This window comes from Brassica rapa, chromosome A02 (assembly GCF_000309985.2).
Source record: "Brassica rapa cultivar Chiifu-401-42 chromosome A02, CAAS_Brap_v3.01, whole genome shotgun sequence".
In the NCBI taxonomy this organism is placed as follows: Eukaryota; Viridiplantae; Streptophyta; class Magnoliopsida; order Brassicales; family Brassicaceae; genus Brassica; species Brassica rapa.
The window spans coordinates 3,498,070-3,512,057 of record NC_024796.2 but is presented as its reverse complement, the minus strand read 5'-3'; the positions used below and the strand labels follow the sequence as shown (position 1 = coordinate 3,512,057).

General features: G+C 34.7%; 8 protein-coding genes, 2 non-coding genes and 1 pseudogene across 10 annotated transcripts; 5 read left to right on the top strand and 6 right to left on the bottom strand.

The window, feature by feature from the left end:
- Positions 1-3,120: 3,120 nt before the first annotated feature.
- TRNAW-CCA lies at positions 3,121-3,192 on the bottom strand. Its single transcript has one exon. It is a non-coding gene; the product is annotated as a tRNA-Trp (tRNA).
- Positions 3,193-3,301: 109 nt separating this feature from the next.
- Positions 3,302-3,905, bottom strand: LOC103851158 (auxin-responsive protein SAUR21). Its single transcript, XM_009127990.3, has one exon. It carries the CDS (start codon positions 3,736-3,738, stop codon positions 3,439-3,441), a length of 300 nt encoding a protein of 99 aa, XP_009126238.1. The 5' UTR covers positions 3,739-3,905; the 3' UTR covers positions 3,302-3,438.
- Positions 3,906-4,151: 246 nt separating this feature from the next.
- LOC103851157 lies at positions 4,152-5,350 on the top strand (annotated as a pseudogene).
- Positions 5,351-5,905: 555 nt separating this feature from the next.
- Positions 5,906-6,597, bottom strand: LOC103851156 (auxin-responsive protein SAUR20). The gene has a single exon (XM_009127989.3). It carries the CDS (start codon positions 6,305-6,307, stop codon positions 6,011-6,013), a length of 297 nt encoding a protein of 98 aa, XP_009126237.2. The 5' UTR covers positions 6,308-6,597; the 3' UTR covers positions 5,906-6,010.
- Positions 6,598-7,045: 448 nt separating this feature from the next.
- LOC103851155 (auxin-responsive protein SAUR21) lies at positions 7,046-7,604 on the top strand. Its single transcript, XM_009127988.3, has one exon. It carries the CDS (start codon positions 7,127-7,129, stop codon positions 7,415-7,417), a length of 291 nt encoding a protein of 96 aa, XP_009126236.1. The 5' UTR covers positions 7,046-7,126; the 3' UTR covers positions 7,418-7,604.
- Positions 7,605-8,227: 623 nt separating this feature from the next.
- LOC103851154 (auxin-responsive protein SAUR21) lies at positions 8,228-8,731 on the bottom strand. Its single transcript, XM_009127987.3, has one exon. The coding sequence runs from the start codon at positions 8,649-8,651 to the stop codon at positions 8,352-8,354; it is 300 nt and encodes a 99-aa protein (XP_009126235.1). The 5' UTR covers positions 8,652-8,731; the 3' UTR covers positions 8,228-8,351.
- A 332-nt stretch (positions 8,732-9,063) lies between these two features.
- Positions 9,064-10,012, top strand: LOC103851153 (auxin-responsive protein SAUR21-like). Its single transcript, XM_009127986.3, has one exon. The coding sequence runs from the start codon at positions 9,512-9,514 to the stop codon at positions 9,800-9,802; it is 291 nt and encodes a 96-aa protein (XP_009126234.1). The 5' UTR covers positions 9,064-9,511; the 3' UTR covers positions 9,803-10,012.
- Positions 10,013-10,521: 509 nt separating this feature from the next.
- Positions 10,522-11,193, bottom strand: LOC103851152 (auxin-responsive protein SAUR21). Its single transcript, XM_009127984.3, has one exon. The coding sequence runs from the start codon at positions 10,945-10,947 to the stop codon at positions 10,651-10,653; it is 297 nt and encodes a 98-aa protein (XP_009126232.1). The 5' UTR covers positions 10,948-11,193; the 3' UTR covers positions 10,522-10,650.
- A 184-nt stretch (positions 11,194-11,377) lies between these two features.
- LOC103851151 (auxin-responsive protein SAUR21) lies at positions 11,378-12,185 on the top strand. The gene has a single exon (XM_009127983.3). It carries the CDS (start codon positions 11,746-11,748, stop codon positions 12,025-12,027), a length of 282 nt encoding a protein of 93 aa, XP_009126231.2. The 5' UTR covers positions 11,378-11,745; the 3' UTR covers positions 12,028-12,185.
- A 92-nt stretch (positions 12,186-12,277) lies between these two features.
- TRNAW-CCA lies at positions 12,278-12,349 on the top strand. The gene has a single exon. It is a non-coding gene; the product is annotated as a tRNA-Trp (tRNA).
- Positions 12,350-13,121: 772 nt separating this feature from the next.
- On the bottom strand, positions 13,122-13,769 carry LOC103851150 (auxin-responsive protein SAUR22). The gene has a single exon (XM_009127982.3). It carries the CDS (start codon positions 13,530-13,532, stop codon positions 13,242-13,244), a length of 291 nt encoding a protein of 96 aa, XP_009126230.1. The 5' UTR covers positions 13,533-13,769; the 3' UTR covers positions 13,122-13,241.
- Between the last annotated feature and the right edge of the window lie 219 nt (positions 13,770-13,988).

Here is a 13,988-nt window from a genome sequence, read left to right as displayed (position 1 = left end):
ATTATTCGTGACTGGCATAAGAGGAGTATTTTCCTATTCAGAGTCATTTGTTTTAAATGATGTTTGGTAAGGAATAGGTTAGCACAATCTTCTCAATTTTGTTGTCCAGATCATAATCTTCTTGTGTCATTTCAAGAAGTTTACCATGTGTACAGCCATCATGCACAAGGAACATTCTTCAACCTTTCCGATTCTTCATCCTTTTCGAATATTTTGTCACCCAAAATATCTTTGACCCATGCTTCACACTCGCTCTAAGTTTCCAACCACATCCTTGAACACGATACTTAGCCACATACAGAGTTTTCGTTGTCTTATATGCTGAGAATGTAAATTTATATTCCACAGTCACCGACTTCAGCTTTAAAACAAGTTCAACCTTATTAGCAAAACTATAAACGAAGACTTACAAATACGTCTACAATTATTAGCTAACAACATTGTCAAATTAAATGAATTATACCTTCATAATTATTAAAAAAATTCTTTTCAAAATCACTCAAACCCATTAGGATTAACTAACACACACTGTCAAACAAAAAAACTAGAAAAATTTAATGAATAATACACAAATTCACATTTTTATAGATTTTTCTATGCAGACTTAATATTCAGTCTCTGAAGATGTAGACGTTCTTTTCAGTTTACAGACGTAGACTGTCAAATAGGTCTACTCTTTGGGTTGGTTTTTGCAATTGACCATTTTACGGGTTGCTTTCTATAGTTGAATAAAAGTTGTGATTTTGTACATGTAGACTTTCATTTCAGTCTACAATTTAAAAAGGTTACTTTTTGCAATTGACCAGAATTCATCCAAGATTTGACTTTCAGAACTAGACTTCATATGCAGTCTACATGTTTGAATTTTTTTTGAAAGAGGTTAGTTTTGCAATTGACCAAGTTTGACTTCAAATCAGTAGATTGAAATGAACGTCTACGGGTGTGTAGACTTCTTGTGAAGTCTACTCTCAAATCCGACAGGTTGGTTTTGCATTTGACCAAAATAAAAAAGTAGACTTTATACGCAGTCTACATTTTTTTTTTAAGATAAGAAGACTGCATATGAAGTCTACAATTTAATAAATTTTTTATTGCTTTTTAAACTTTTTGGTCAAACACAAAACTAACCTATTCCACGAAGTCAAAGTTTTGGTCAAATGCAAAACTGACCTTTTATAGACTTCGGTGGCAGTCTACATTTTGTAGACTTCCGTTGAAGTCTATTTTGAAAAGTCAAAAGTTCGGTCAAATGAAAAACTAACCTCTTTTAGGTAGACGTCTTAGTAAGTCTACCGAAAATTTTATTTTTGTTGTCAAAGGTAAAGACGGAGACTACTGGGGAAGTCTGCGTTAGAAAAAAAAATTGTCTGGTCAATTGCAAAACTAACCCGTGCGTTGACAAATAGACTGCATCGTAAGTCTCTACGGAGGCGTAGACATACAAAACAGTCTACCGTCGCGACACAGATCTGAAAAAGAACGAAAACCATGTAAATAGTTACCTTTTTCATGTGTAAAGCTCGTTTCCAACCTTTTCAACCGTCCAAACTCCAAATATGAGCAAAAAAAAGCATCTTTAACGATTCACTAATGAAGAAACTCGAAAATATGAAGTTTATGATTATGAAAATGATAGTTATGAGAGTTTTTTAGATGGAAATGTAGAAGAGATGAGAAGAAATGTAGTTTTTTGGGTTAGAATGAGAAAAAAAGTGGTTGAAAATTGAATTCTAGAGTTTTAGAGCTCAAAAATGGTGGTTCATGGTGGTTGAAAAAATTGATGATGATGGCATTTTTGTAAATAAGAAGAAATTGTTAGGGTGTATTTGGTTTTTTGTTAATTTCAAAATTAATAAAAAAAATAAATAAAATGGCAATTTTGTGAATAATTCAAAAATATAAGGATAATATGGAAATTTTATTGATGAATAGTATGGACAAAAAAAAAAGGGTTGGTTTTGGATTTGACTTGAAAATATGGGTTGGTTTTGAAAAACACCCTTAAATTATTTGATATTTGGCAATAGTGATATAAAAAAATTTGTGTGTTTATATCGTCATTGTCAAATATGAAATAATTTATAGTTTCTAAGTTATATTAAGTCTTAAGTAGTGTCGAGATAATTCATCCATGAAGTCAATCTTTCTATTTAGAGTATGACGCACTTTTTCCTATTTTCATGATTTCTGTCATCCGATTCATATTTCTCCCCCTCCAAAATAATGCATGATTATTTTTATTCTCATTGATTTCTGAATAACTACATTATATTTTTATTTTCTTGATCAATAATATATTTGAAACATAAAGTAATACAATAAATCAAGAACAATATAGGAAAATAGGAAAGTATAAGCCTCATGATGAAAATAATGAAAATAAGAAAAAGTACGTCATACTCCAAATAGAAAGATTGACTTCATGGATGAATTATCCTCAATACTACTTAAGACTTAATATAACTTAGAAACTTTCAATTATTTGATATTTGAAAATGACGATATAAACACACAATTTTTTTATATCACTATTGCCAAATATCAAATAATTTAATATTTTGAAGTTATAATAAGTTGTAAATCGTGTTGAAAATTATTAATTTAAGATGTATAAATTAATTTTATAATAGATTAATATATTAAAAATATAAATTAGTTTTAAAGGCTTACAAATCAATCTAAAACAATGTATAAATGGATAATAAATAACTTAAAAACCCTTTAATGACTTTTAGTGATAAAACCCCTCAACTATTTTTGAATCGTAAAAAAAACCCTCAACTAAGTTTTCAACATTATAAACCCTCAACTTATAAACCGTTAACATATGTCACCCTCCGTAACGATTTTTTAGACGGAGGGTAATATATGTTAACGGAACTAAAGTTGAGGGTTTATTTCACAGGATTTTTAGTTGAGGGTTTTTTTTACGATTCATCTTTAGTTGAGGGGTTTAATTACTAAAAACCCTTTCATTTTCAAAAGAAAACTTGAGCTCACTTACTGGTTTACATTGTTATGACTTCTGTCTTAAACAAGATGTCAGTATACAATTTCACTTGCGAACAACAAATCTGGAGACAAAAAAGAAAAAAATTATCCGGATTAAGTTCGGGAGTTTGAACCCGACGTGAATCGAACACGCAACCTTCTGATCTGGAGTCAGACGCGCTACCATTGCGCCACGGATCCGGATGTTTAATTAGCTGAATTCAACCTTAAGATAATTTCAGGTTCTTCCAATGTTGTTTATTTCGTTTTCAAAGATCCAGCCAAACCGTATTTGACATGATCATGTTAATTGCATTGCATGAAAACTGAATTCATTTTATAACTTTTCGAGAAACTCTCTCGAGAAGAAATAATAAACATTCATCTATATACAATGAATAAAGTCTAACTCTAATTCTAAGAACAAAATGGTGAATAATAATCATATCATTGGAGCCGAGAAGTCACAGTGATGAAAGTATCTTCAGGGCAAGGGATCGTTAAGCCACCCATTGGATGATCGAACCCAAACTCTTCCTCGGCTTTACTGAGAAGAGCTTGAAACGAAGGCTGGCTCAAGTATGAGACTGGCACCACATATCTCTTCTTCTGGCTCTCTCCAACGTACACCGCAAGAAACCCTTTAGGTGGTGCCGCCATGGTTGCTCTTTTGCTTGTAGAAGCTGTTGCTGTTACGGATCGTCCAAGAATCTTCTTTGCACCCAATAGACTTCTAACCAAAGCCATTTCTGTATATTTTTTGTCTAAGAGTTTGAATGCTTTTTAAGCTTTTGAACAGATGTATGAAAAATATTCAAATTATTGTATTGCTGCTTGCTGGTTGATGATGGAAAGAGTGGGATATGTGTATTATATATATATCAGTGAATGAGTTGAAGACTCTCTGAAAAATCTTTGAAAACTTGTGGTCTTGAGGCGTTGGACAGAAGAGAACAGTGTTGCACATGGTTCTGTCTTAAGCATTTGGAAAGGTTGAGTTTAATGCAATTTGTCTTGGTTGATGATATAATTAATTGAATGTAGGACAATAAATTAAAAAAAAAACATACACATATGCAATGCACAAGGGTTTGTTTTCTCAATGTTTTTTTTGATAAGAGGTATGCTATTGTCAATAATAAAGGCCAGCAAGTTGCTGTTCTTCATGTTCTGTGGTGATCATATATTCTCACAGCTCTGTGGTCTAAATGGATTTAATTAATAAGACCTCAAAGTAGGGACCTGAAGTTTCTCAACAACAGAACATGAAGTCGCTATCACAAGTTAAGTTGTTTTTTGATGATATCCGCAACTAGGATCACACTTGACAGTTGTTACTCAAAGAAGATTATGATAGGTTTTAATCAGAAGGGTCAGTGTTTGGTTCGGGGTGAAGTCACTGTCGGAGACGGTTTTGTTGAGAGATAAGACAGGAAGACAAAGGCATCATCAATCAAGACAAATTGCATTAACGTAGAAGTTTCAAAATGCTAAAGACAGAACCATGTGCAACTCTGTTCTTGTCTGTCCAACGCTTCAAGAGCACAAGTTTCAAAGATTATTCAGAGACTCCTCAACTCACTCACTTCTCTATATATGATACACATATCCCACTCTTTCAATCATCAACTAACAATCAGCAATCCATTAACTTAAATCTTTTGACACATCTCTTCAAAAGAATTCATACTTTCAGACAAGAAAAAAAAATATAGAAATGGCTTTGGTGAGAAGTATATTAGGTGCTAAGAAGATCCTGAGCCGCTCTGTAACGGCTACTACACCAAAAGGGTTTCTTGCGGTGTACGTTGGTGAGGATCAAGTCTAGAAGAAGAGATACCTTGTTCCTGTTTCATATTTGAGCCAGCCTTCATTTCAAGCTCTGCTCAGTAAATCTGAAGAAGAGTTTGGTTTTGATCATCCATTGGGTGGCTTAACGATCCCTTGTCCTGAAGATGCCTTCTTCAATGTAACTTCTCAGCTAAAGGGAAAGTGATCCGAGGAGAAGAGAGATCTAACGTCATGTATTCCGAGTTAGAAATAGATTTATTCAATGTAAATAGGTCAACCTTTTTCCTCGGTTCTTTGTGAGAAAAGAGTTGTTCCAAGTTACAAAGTTCAATGTGAATGTCAATTTTGTTGTCTAATATAAGTGCATCTTGAATGTTTGGCAAATTTTTGGATTGCTTGAGTGTTAATGATATGAAGAGTTTGTACCGTTTCAGGATATATATAGTAATCAATGGAATGAGTTGAAACTTGTTGCCTACGCGAACAGAGTTTCACATGATTCTCTCTTTCAAATATTAATTAAGAAACGGATGTTTGTTTGATTGAGCTTCAATTGCGCTGTGTTCAAAAAAAAAAAAAAAAAAAAAAAAAAAAAGAGCTTCAATTGCGTAAGTTAGTTCTAAGTAAAGAATATACAAGTGTCTCTCACTTCACTATTTTAGGAGAACGCGATATATTCCAGTCTTTGAGCTTTGTTAGATATTAAAAACAGAGTGAACATACATTGGATTACATCATTGTTGTTTTCTCTCATGGTTACGTGAGTTCCAAGACGATTTCACAGTACATGTTTTAAGCCGTAGTTTTTTTTTGGTATACATAGATGTATTATCTAGTGTACTAAAATATCACTCAATCTAAGAATATCTGATATTTTAAATTTGCTTTCGTTTTTCTATTTTATATTTTGCATGAAAATATATATTTGTTAAAGTCAAAATTTGTGATATGTTAATAGTTTTATTTCCAAGTCTGTTTTATATTTTGTATGAAAATATTTATTTTGGTTTAGATGATAAATATCATGTAATTTGTTTAAGGTATTATTTAATTTTAATATCCAAAATTTTAATGTACTTCTGCAAAAAAATTGTCTAAATTGTATTTGACATGATCGTGTCAATTGCATGAAAATGGAATATTCTATTTATAACCTTTCCGAAAAATTCATCTATATACAATGAACAAGTCTAACTCTAATTCTAAGAACAAAATGGTGAATAAATCATCATTGAAGCCGAGAAGTAACATTGATGAAAGTATCTTCAGGGCAAGGGATCGTCAAGCCACCCATTGGATGATCAAATCCAAACTCTTCCTCGGATTTACTGAGAAGAGCTTGAAATGAAGGCTGGTTCAAGTATGAGATCGGCACCACATATCTCTTCTTCTGGCTCTCTCCTACGTACACTGCAAGAAACCCTTTTGGTGCGGCCGAGGCAGCCCTTTTGCTTGTTGCGGCTGCTGCTGTTACGGAGCGGCCAAAAATCTTCTTTGCACTCAACATACTTCTAACGAAAGCCATTTATGTTTCTTTTGTGTGAAAGATCGAATTCTTCTGAACCTTCTGAAAATGTAGGAAAGATTTTGAAGTTATTGGAATATTGCTTGTAGTTTGTTGGTTGATGATAGAAAGAATGGGTAATGTCATGTGTATATATAGAAAGATGAATGAATGATCTGAAACCTCTCTGAAAATTCCTTGAAACTTGTGAGTGTAGGACAGACTAGAGCAAAGTTTCACATGGCTTTGTTTTAGTTTAATACGATTTGGATTGATTGCGTGGGGGACAATAAACTAAAAACATATCCATATGCAATTCACAAGGGCTGTTTTCTCAATGTTCTGTACGTTAGTCTTATGCTACTATCAATAATAAAGACCAGCAAGTTTCTATTCTTCATGTTCTGTGGTCATCATATTCCCTCATCTCTATGGTCTGAATGGATTTAATTTATAAGACCTCAAAGTAGGGACCTGAGGTTTCTCACCAACAAAACATCAAGTCTCTGTCACATGTTAAGTTTATCTTTGATTATATCCACAGGACAGTTATACATTAAAAACTGAGTACCGTCACTTTTTCTCTTCATTTATTATGCAGACATGAGAAAACAAACCGATAATGCTCGTTAGGTATCGTTTCTTGTCATCTATCATATCTAGAAGACAAAACCATGTGAAACTCTGTTTGTGCATGTCCCATACTTATCAATATTCAATCTATTTATACAATCCAGAGACAGAACCAAGTCTTCAATTCACCAAGAAATCCAAACCTTTAATTTGAGCATCTAACACTTCTTTCAGAAGCTTCAAATTTCAAATTTCAAGACGCAAGAAATGGCTTTGTTCAGAGGTCTCTTGGGTGCCAAGAGGATTATTGGCCTTTCTGCAGCGGCTACAAGCAAAAAGACAGTTTCAGCTCCAAAGGGGTTTCTTGCGGTGTACGTTGGTGAAGACCAGGTCCAAAAGAAGAGATATGTGGTGCCCATATCGTACTTGAGCCAGCCTTCGTTTCAAGCTCTTCTCTGTAAATCTGAGGAAGAGTTTGGATTTGATCATCCAATGGGTGGATTAACGATTCCTTGTCCTGAAGATACCTTCATCAGTGTGACTTCCCGGTTTCAATAATGTCCTAGAAGAATAAAGATCTGACATTAGTTAGCCCGAGTTAGAGATAGAATTATTCAATGTAACTATGTTAGCTTTTTCTATGAGTTATTCAAGAGATTACAAAGCTCAAATGTGTATGCCATATTTCTCTGTGAGGACAATGGTTTATTAGTCATACAACTTGCAGCAAGTTTTTTGATAAAAATTTCATCATTCTTGCGTACACAATTGTCTATGATCCATATCTGTTTTCAGACACAAACCAATATATGGCCATATGGGTAGTATGTTATATCTTCAGTAATATTTTTTATCTTATTACAAGTTAGCTTTTAATCTGAAAATTACCATCTCAGTAATCATTTAGTGAACGCATTACACATCTAACCAGATTGACAAACAAAATTTGTTGATTATATTGAAAATTTTCCTCAATGTTTTGTATGATTAAATACCGAATTCACACTGAATTTCATATTCTCTGCAACAAACTCTCTGTAGAAGATTAACTCTGTTTGATGACTAGATCATTATTTTGGAGCTAAAAGAACGTTATTACAGAGTTGTTACTTGTGATATTCAAAGAAAAGAGTTTCATATAGTTTTTTTTTCTCAACAAAGAGTTTCACTCAGTTTTGTGTTTCAGATGTGTTAATCTGGTTTGACTGTAGGACAAGTAACATGGTTTTGTTCTTAATGCCTTGTAATGATAATCTTATTAGTTTTTTTCTTTCATATTTTCAAAAATTATTTATGTTGAATGCGGAGACACACCGGATGAAGTAGTGATCAAATAAGAGCACAAGACATTAAAGATTATTGAGCGAATTGTGTCTATGTCATTCACTTTCAAAAAATTATAGAACAACTCTTTCAAGAAGAAGAGAAAAAATCATCTATTTACAAGGTACAAGTCTATCTCTAACTAGATGAACAATATGATGGATAATCATCAATGAAGCCGAGAAGTAACATTGATGAAAGTATCTTCAGGACAAGGGATAGTTAAGCCACCCGTTGGATGATCAAACCCAAACTCTTCTTCAGATCTGCTGAGGAGAGCTTGAAATGAGGGCTGGCTCAAGTATGAGATTGGCACCACATATCTCTTCTTCTGACTCTCTCCTACGTACACCGCAAGAAACCCTTTTGGTGGTGCCGCCATGGTTGCTCTTTTGCTTGTAGAAGCTGTTGCTGTTACGGAACGACCAAGAATCTTCTTTGCACCCAACAAACTTCTAACCAAAGCCATTTGTCTGAAATTTTAAACTCTTTTGAAGAGAAGTATGAAAAGATTCAAGTTATTGGATTGCTGCTTGCTGGTTGATGATTGAAAGAGTGGGATTTGTGTATTATATATAGAGTAGTGAATGAGTTGAAGACTTTGAAAAATCTTTGAAACTTGTGGTCTTGAAGCGTTGGACAAACGAGAACACAGTTGCACATGGTTCTGTCTTTTGCATTTGGAGACCTTTAGTTTATTGCAATTTGTCTTGATTGATAATAAGTAGGACAATATATTAAAGACATACTCCATATGCAATACACAAGGGCTTGTTTTCCCAATGTTTGTTTAGATAAGACATATGCCATTGTCAATAATAAAGACCAACAAGTTTCTGTTCTTCATGTTCTGTGGTGATCATACTCCCTCATGACTCTGTGGTCTAAATGGATTTAGTTAATAAGAAATATAAGTGTGGACCTGACGTTTCTCAACAACAGAACAACACGTCTCTGTCACAGGTTAAGTTGTTCTCTGGTTATATCCACAACTAGGTTCACACAGGACAGTTATACGTAAGAAAAAATTGAGTACCTTCATTTCTTCTCTTCATTTATTAGTCAGACATGAGAAAACAAACAGATGATGCTCGTTAGGTTTCGTTTCTTGTCATCTATCATCTCTATAAGACAGAACCATGTGATACTCTCTTTGTGTATGTCCCATGCCTTCAATGGTTCCAGGGTGGTTTTAAGTTCATCATCAATCTATATATACATCCAGAGACATAACCAAGTCTTCAAATCATTAAAGCAATCGAAACCTTGAATCTGAGCATCTAACCTTTTCTCGGAAGCTTCAAATTTCAATTTTCCAGACACAAGAAAATGGCTTTGTTTAGAGGTCTCTTGGGTGCAAAGAGGATTATTAACTTTTCTGTACCGGTTACAAGCAAAAGGACATTTTCAGCACCAAAGGGGTTTCTTGCAGTGTACGTTGGTGAAGACCAGGTACAGAAGAAGAGATACTTGGTGCCAATCTCATACTTAAACCAGCCTTCGTTTCAAGCGCTTCTCAGTAAATCCGAGGAAGAGTTTGGATTTGATCATCCAATGGGTGGCTTGACGATTCCTTGTCCTGAAGATACCTTCATCAATGTGACTTCCCAGCTTCAGTGAAGATGTTCCAGAAGAAGAAAAAACTGACATTAGTTAGCCCAAGTTAGATATATAGAATTATTCAATGTAAATATGTTAACTGTTTTCCTCATTTTTTGTTAAAAAGAGTTACAAGAGGTTACAAAGCTCAAATGTCTATGCCATATTTCTAAGAACACAAACCAATACAAGATTCTTATTTTATGACAAATTAGCTTTTTTTTATCTTCATTAATATTCTTGTCTTATGACAATTATATTTTAATCTTAAGATTACCATCTCAGTGATCTCACTGCACAATCAAATGACCCCAAAGACCACTTATATGCAGAGGATACCTCGTTTTGAGACAGATTTAAACAGCTTCGGTATGGCTCGATCAGCTCAGTGTTTTGGATACATTGGATCACATAACATTTGCTAGAAGTAAGACAGAGTAATCATTCAGTAACACATTACATATTTTACCCGATTGACAAACGAAATCTGCTGATTATGTGGGAAGTTTTTCTTAATGTTTTTGAATGATCAAAGGAAAAGGTGTCTATCTATTTACAAAGATTAACTCTGTTTTATGACGATGTCATTGTTTTGGAGCCGAGAGACGTTACTGAGCTGAAACTTGTGATGTAAACAAAACAGAGTTTCACATAGATATGCGTTTCATATGTTTTTATCTGGTTGACTGGAGGACAAGCAACATGATTTTTGTTCTGTATGCTTTGTAAAGATTCTCTGGTGAGTTTTTAAAAAATTGAATGGTATTCACTTAAAAAATATAGAACAACTCTTTCAAGAAGAAGAGAAAAAAATCCTCTATTTACAAAGAATCTATCTCTAACTAGACGAACAGTATGTTGGATAATCATCACTGAAGCCGAGAAGTCACATTGATGAAAATATCTTCAGGACAAGGAATAGTTAAGCCACCCATTGGATGATCAAACCCAAACTCTTCTTCTGATTTGCTGAGAAGAGCTTGAAATGAGGGCTGGCTCAAGTATGAGACTGGCACCACATATCTCTTCTTCTGGCTCTCTCCTACGTACACCGCAAGAAACCCTTTTGGTGCCGCCGATGTTGCTCTTTTGCTTGTAGAAGCTGTTGCTGTTACAGAGCGGCCAAGAATCTTCTTTGCGCCCAATAGACTTCTCACAAAAGCCATTTGTTTTTTTTTTGTTGCTGAACGCTTGAGTTCTTTTGAAGATGTATGAAATGATTAAGGTTACTTGATTGCTTGTTTTTGGTTGATGATAGAATGAATGGCTCATGTGTATATATAGATAGATCAATGAATGAGTTGAAATCTCATAGAAAAAAAACTTTGAAACTTGTGGACTTGGATCGTGGGACAGACCAGAGCAGATCACATGGTTCTGTCTTAAGAACTACAGAAAAGAGGCATTAATGCAATTTGTCTTTATGATAGATGAGTTACAAGGGCTTCTAGCAAGGTTCTTTCTTCCACGTTCTATGGTTGGTTATTTGTCCTATTATCTCATTTACGTGGTCTAAATGGGTTTAGTAGGAACCAAAAGTGGGGACCTGAAGTTTCTCAACAACATAACAATAAGTCTATTCCACCGTTCAAGTTGTTCTTTGATTATATTAGGATCACACATGACCAATTATAAGTAAAATAGAGGATTCTTTCCTTAGAAACATTGAGAAAACAAGCCCTTGTGAACTGGATATGGAGATTATCCAGATAGACAAGTTGTTTTAATACATCTTTTATAGATGTTAAAGACAGAACCATGTTCTAGCTTGTCCCACACTTGTAGACCACAGGTTTCAACGACTTTTCAAAGAAGGTTCAAACTCATTCATTGATCTTTCTATATATACACATACCCCTTTCTTTATATCATCAACAAACAGGAAGCAACATATCCATCAACTTGAAGCTTTTCATACATCTGATCAAAAGCCTCAAAAGAATTTTCAAACTTTACAAAAAGAGATGGCGTTGATGAGAAGTCTACTGGGTGCAACGAAGATTTTTGGCCTCTACACCGCCAAAAGAGCAACCATGGCGGCACCACCAAAAGGGTTTCTTGCGGTGTACGTAGGAGAAAGTCAGAAGAAGAGATATATGGTGCCAATCTCTTACTTGAGCCAGCCTTCGTTTCAAGCTCTTCTCAGTAAATCCGAGGAAGAGTTTGGGTTTGATCATCCAATGGGTGGCCTAACCATTCCTTGTCCCGAAGATACATTCATCAATGTGACTTCTCGGATGCAGTGATGAATAACTGATTTTCTAGTATTTTATTCTTGTGGAGTTAGAAGTAGACATATTCATTGTAAATAGATGACCTTTTTTATCTTTCTTCTTGAAAGAGTTGTTCTAAAGGTTTACATGGTGAATGTCATTTTTATGCAATGGACACGATCTTGTCAATACATTTTTGATCGATCGTTGAAAACGAAGGAACCCTAACTTTGTATTATATAAAATCAGGGTTACATAAGTATACTTGAGTGTATAAACATCCGGATCCGTGGCGCAATGGTAGCGCGTCTGACTCCAGATCAGAAGGTTGCGTGTTCGATTCACGTCGGGTTCAAACTCCCGAACATTAATCCGGATATATTTTTTTGCTTCCGTCCCAAAATTTTCCCTCCTGTTTTTCACCTGGTTCCACTAGGAGTACAATCTAATTTGAACTCAATTTATTATACCCGAAAATATTTGTTCCGGTCTGAATCGGTTTCTGGTCTTCCTACCAAACACTAACAAGTACCACGACACAAAAAGAGCGAAAACATTGGTCTGCTGTCTGCATGGTATACAGATTTTAGAAGAAAGAAAAAAGAATCAAGAAAGAGGAAATAAAACCATAGTAGCATACGTAAGAAAACGATTAAGGATTGAAGAAAGCATAATCGATGGTGGATTGTACTGTACGTTAGAGAATGAAACCTGTACAAAACAGAGAACTCTGTTTCCAGTATCTGTTCATGTTATCCTGTTCAGGGAAATCGATTTTGAGAAGGGAGTAGCAATTGTGACAGAGAACTTAAGCAATTTAAACCACCTGTGAGACTCATCGGAGTCCTTAGCGACAAGGGCATTTCGGATAAATCCTGGATATTTTGGATTTAAAAAAAAAAATGACCATTCACAGGTCGCCACGTAGTCAATAGGGCACGTGAACAGTGTAACGGTCAATCTTTACCAAAGGATTTTAATCATTCTTTTTTGCTCCACACTCCCTAAAGACTCACTCAAGAGCTCCCATTGTGGATGCCCTAACGAATCCAAAGAGAGAGAGAGAGAAAACCACCTTTAGCTTTTCATTGTTTGTGTTTTGGTTGCACATTCATTTAACTTGGGAGAAAAAGCATTCTGAAACTGTTCATATCATTTAACTCTTTCACATTGTAAAACGTTAACATATTTACATTGGATGATTATATCTCTAACTAACGTTAGTTTCTTCTTCTTTTGGAACATCATCATTGAAACCTTGACGTCACACTAATAAAGGTATCTTCAAGACAAGGGATGGTCAAGCCACCCATTGGATGATCAAACCCAAACTCTTCTTCGGATTTGCTGAGAAGAGCTTGAAACGAAGGCTGGTTTAGATTTGATATTGGCACCAAAAATCTCTTCTTCTGGAGCTGGTCTTCACCAACGTACACTGCAAGAAACCCCTTTGGCGCTGAAACGGTCTGTTTGCTTGTAACCGCTACAGAAACGCCAATGATCTTCTTTGCACCCAAGAGACCTCTGAACAAAGCCATTTCTCGTGTCTGGAAAACTAAAATTTGAAGCTTCTGAAAAAATGTTATAGATGCTCAGATTCTGGTTTGGATTTGCTTTATTTACTACTTGGTGATTTGAATACTTGGTTTTGTCTCCGGATGTATAAATAGATTGATGATGAACATACACAAACAAAGTTTCACATGGTTCTGTCTTCTAGATATGATAGATGACAAGAAACTAAACCTAACGAGATGTTCATTTTTTTACGTATAACTGTCCTGTGATCCTAGTTGTGGATATCATCAAAGAACAAGTTAACCTGTGACAGAGACTTGTTGTTCTGTTGTTGAGAAACATAAAATCCCCACTTTGAGTTATTATTAAATAAATCCGTTTAGACCACAGAGATGAGGGAATATGATCACCGCAGAACATGATGAACAAAAACTTACTGGTCTTTATTATTGACAATAACATATGTCTTATCTAAA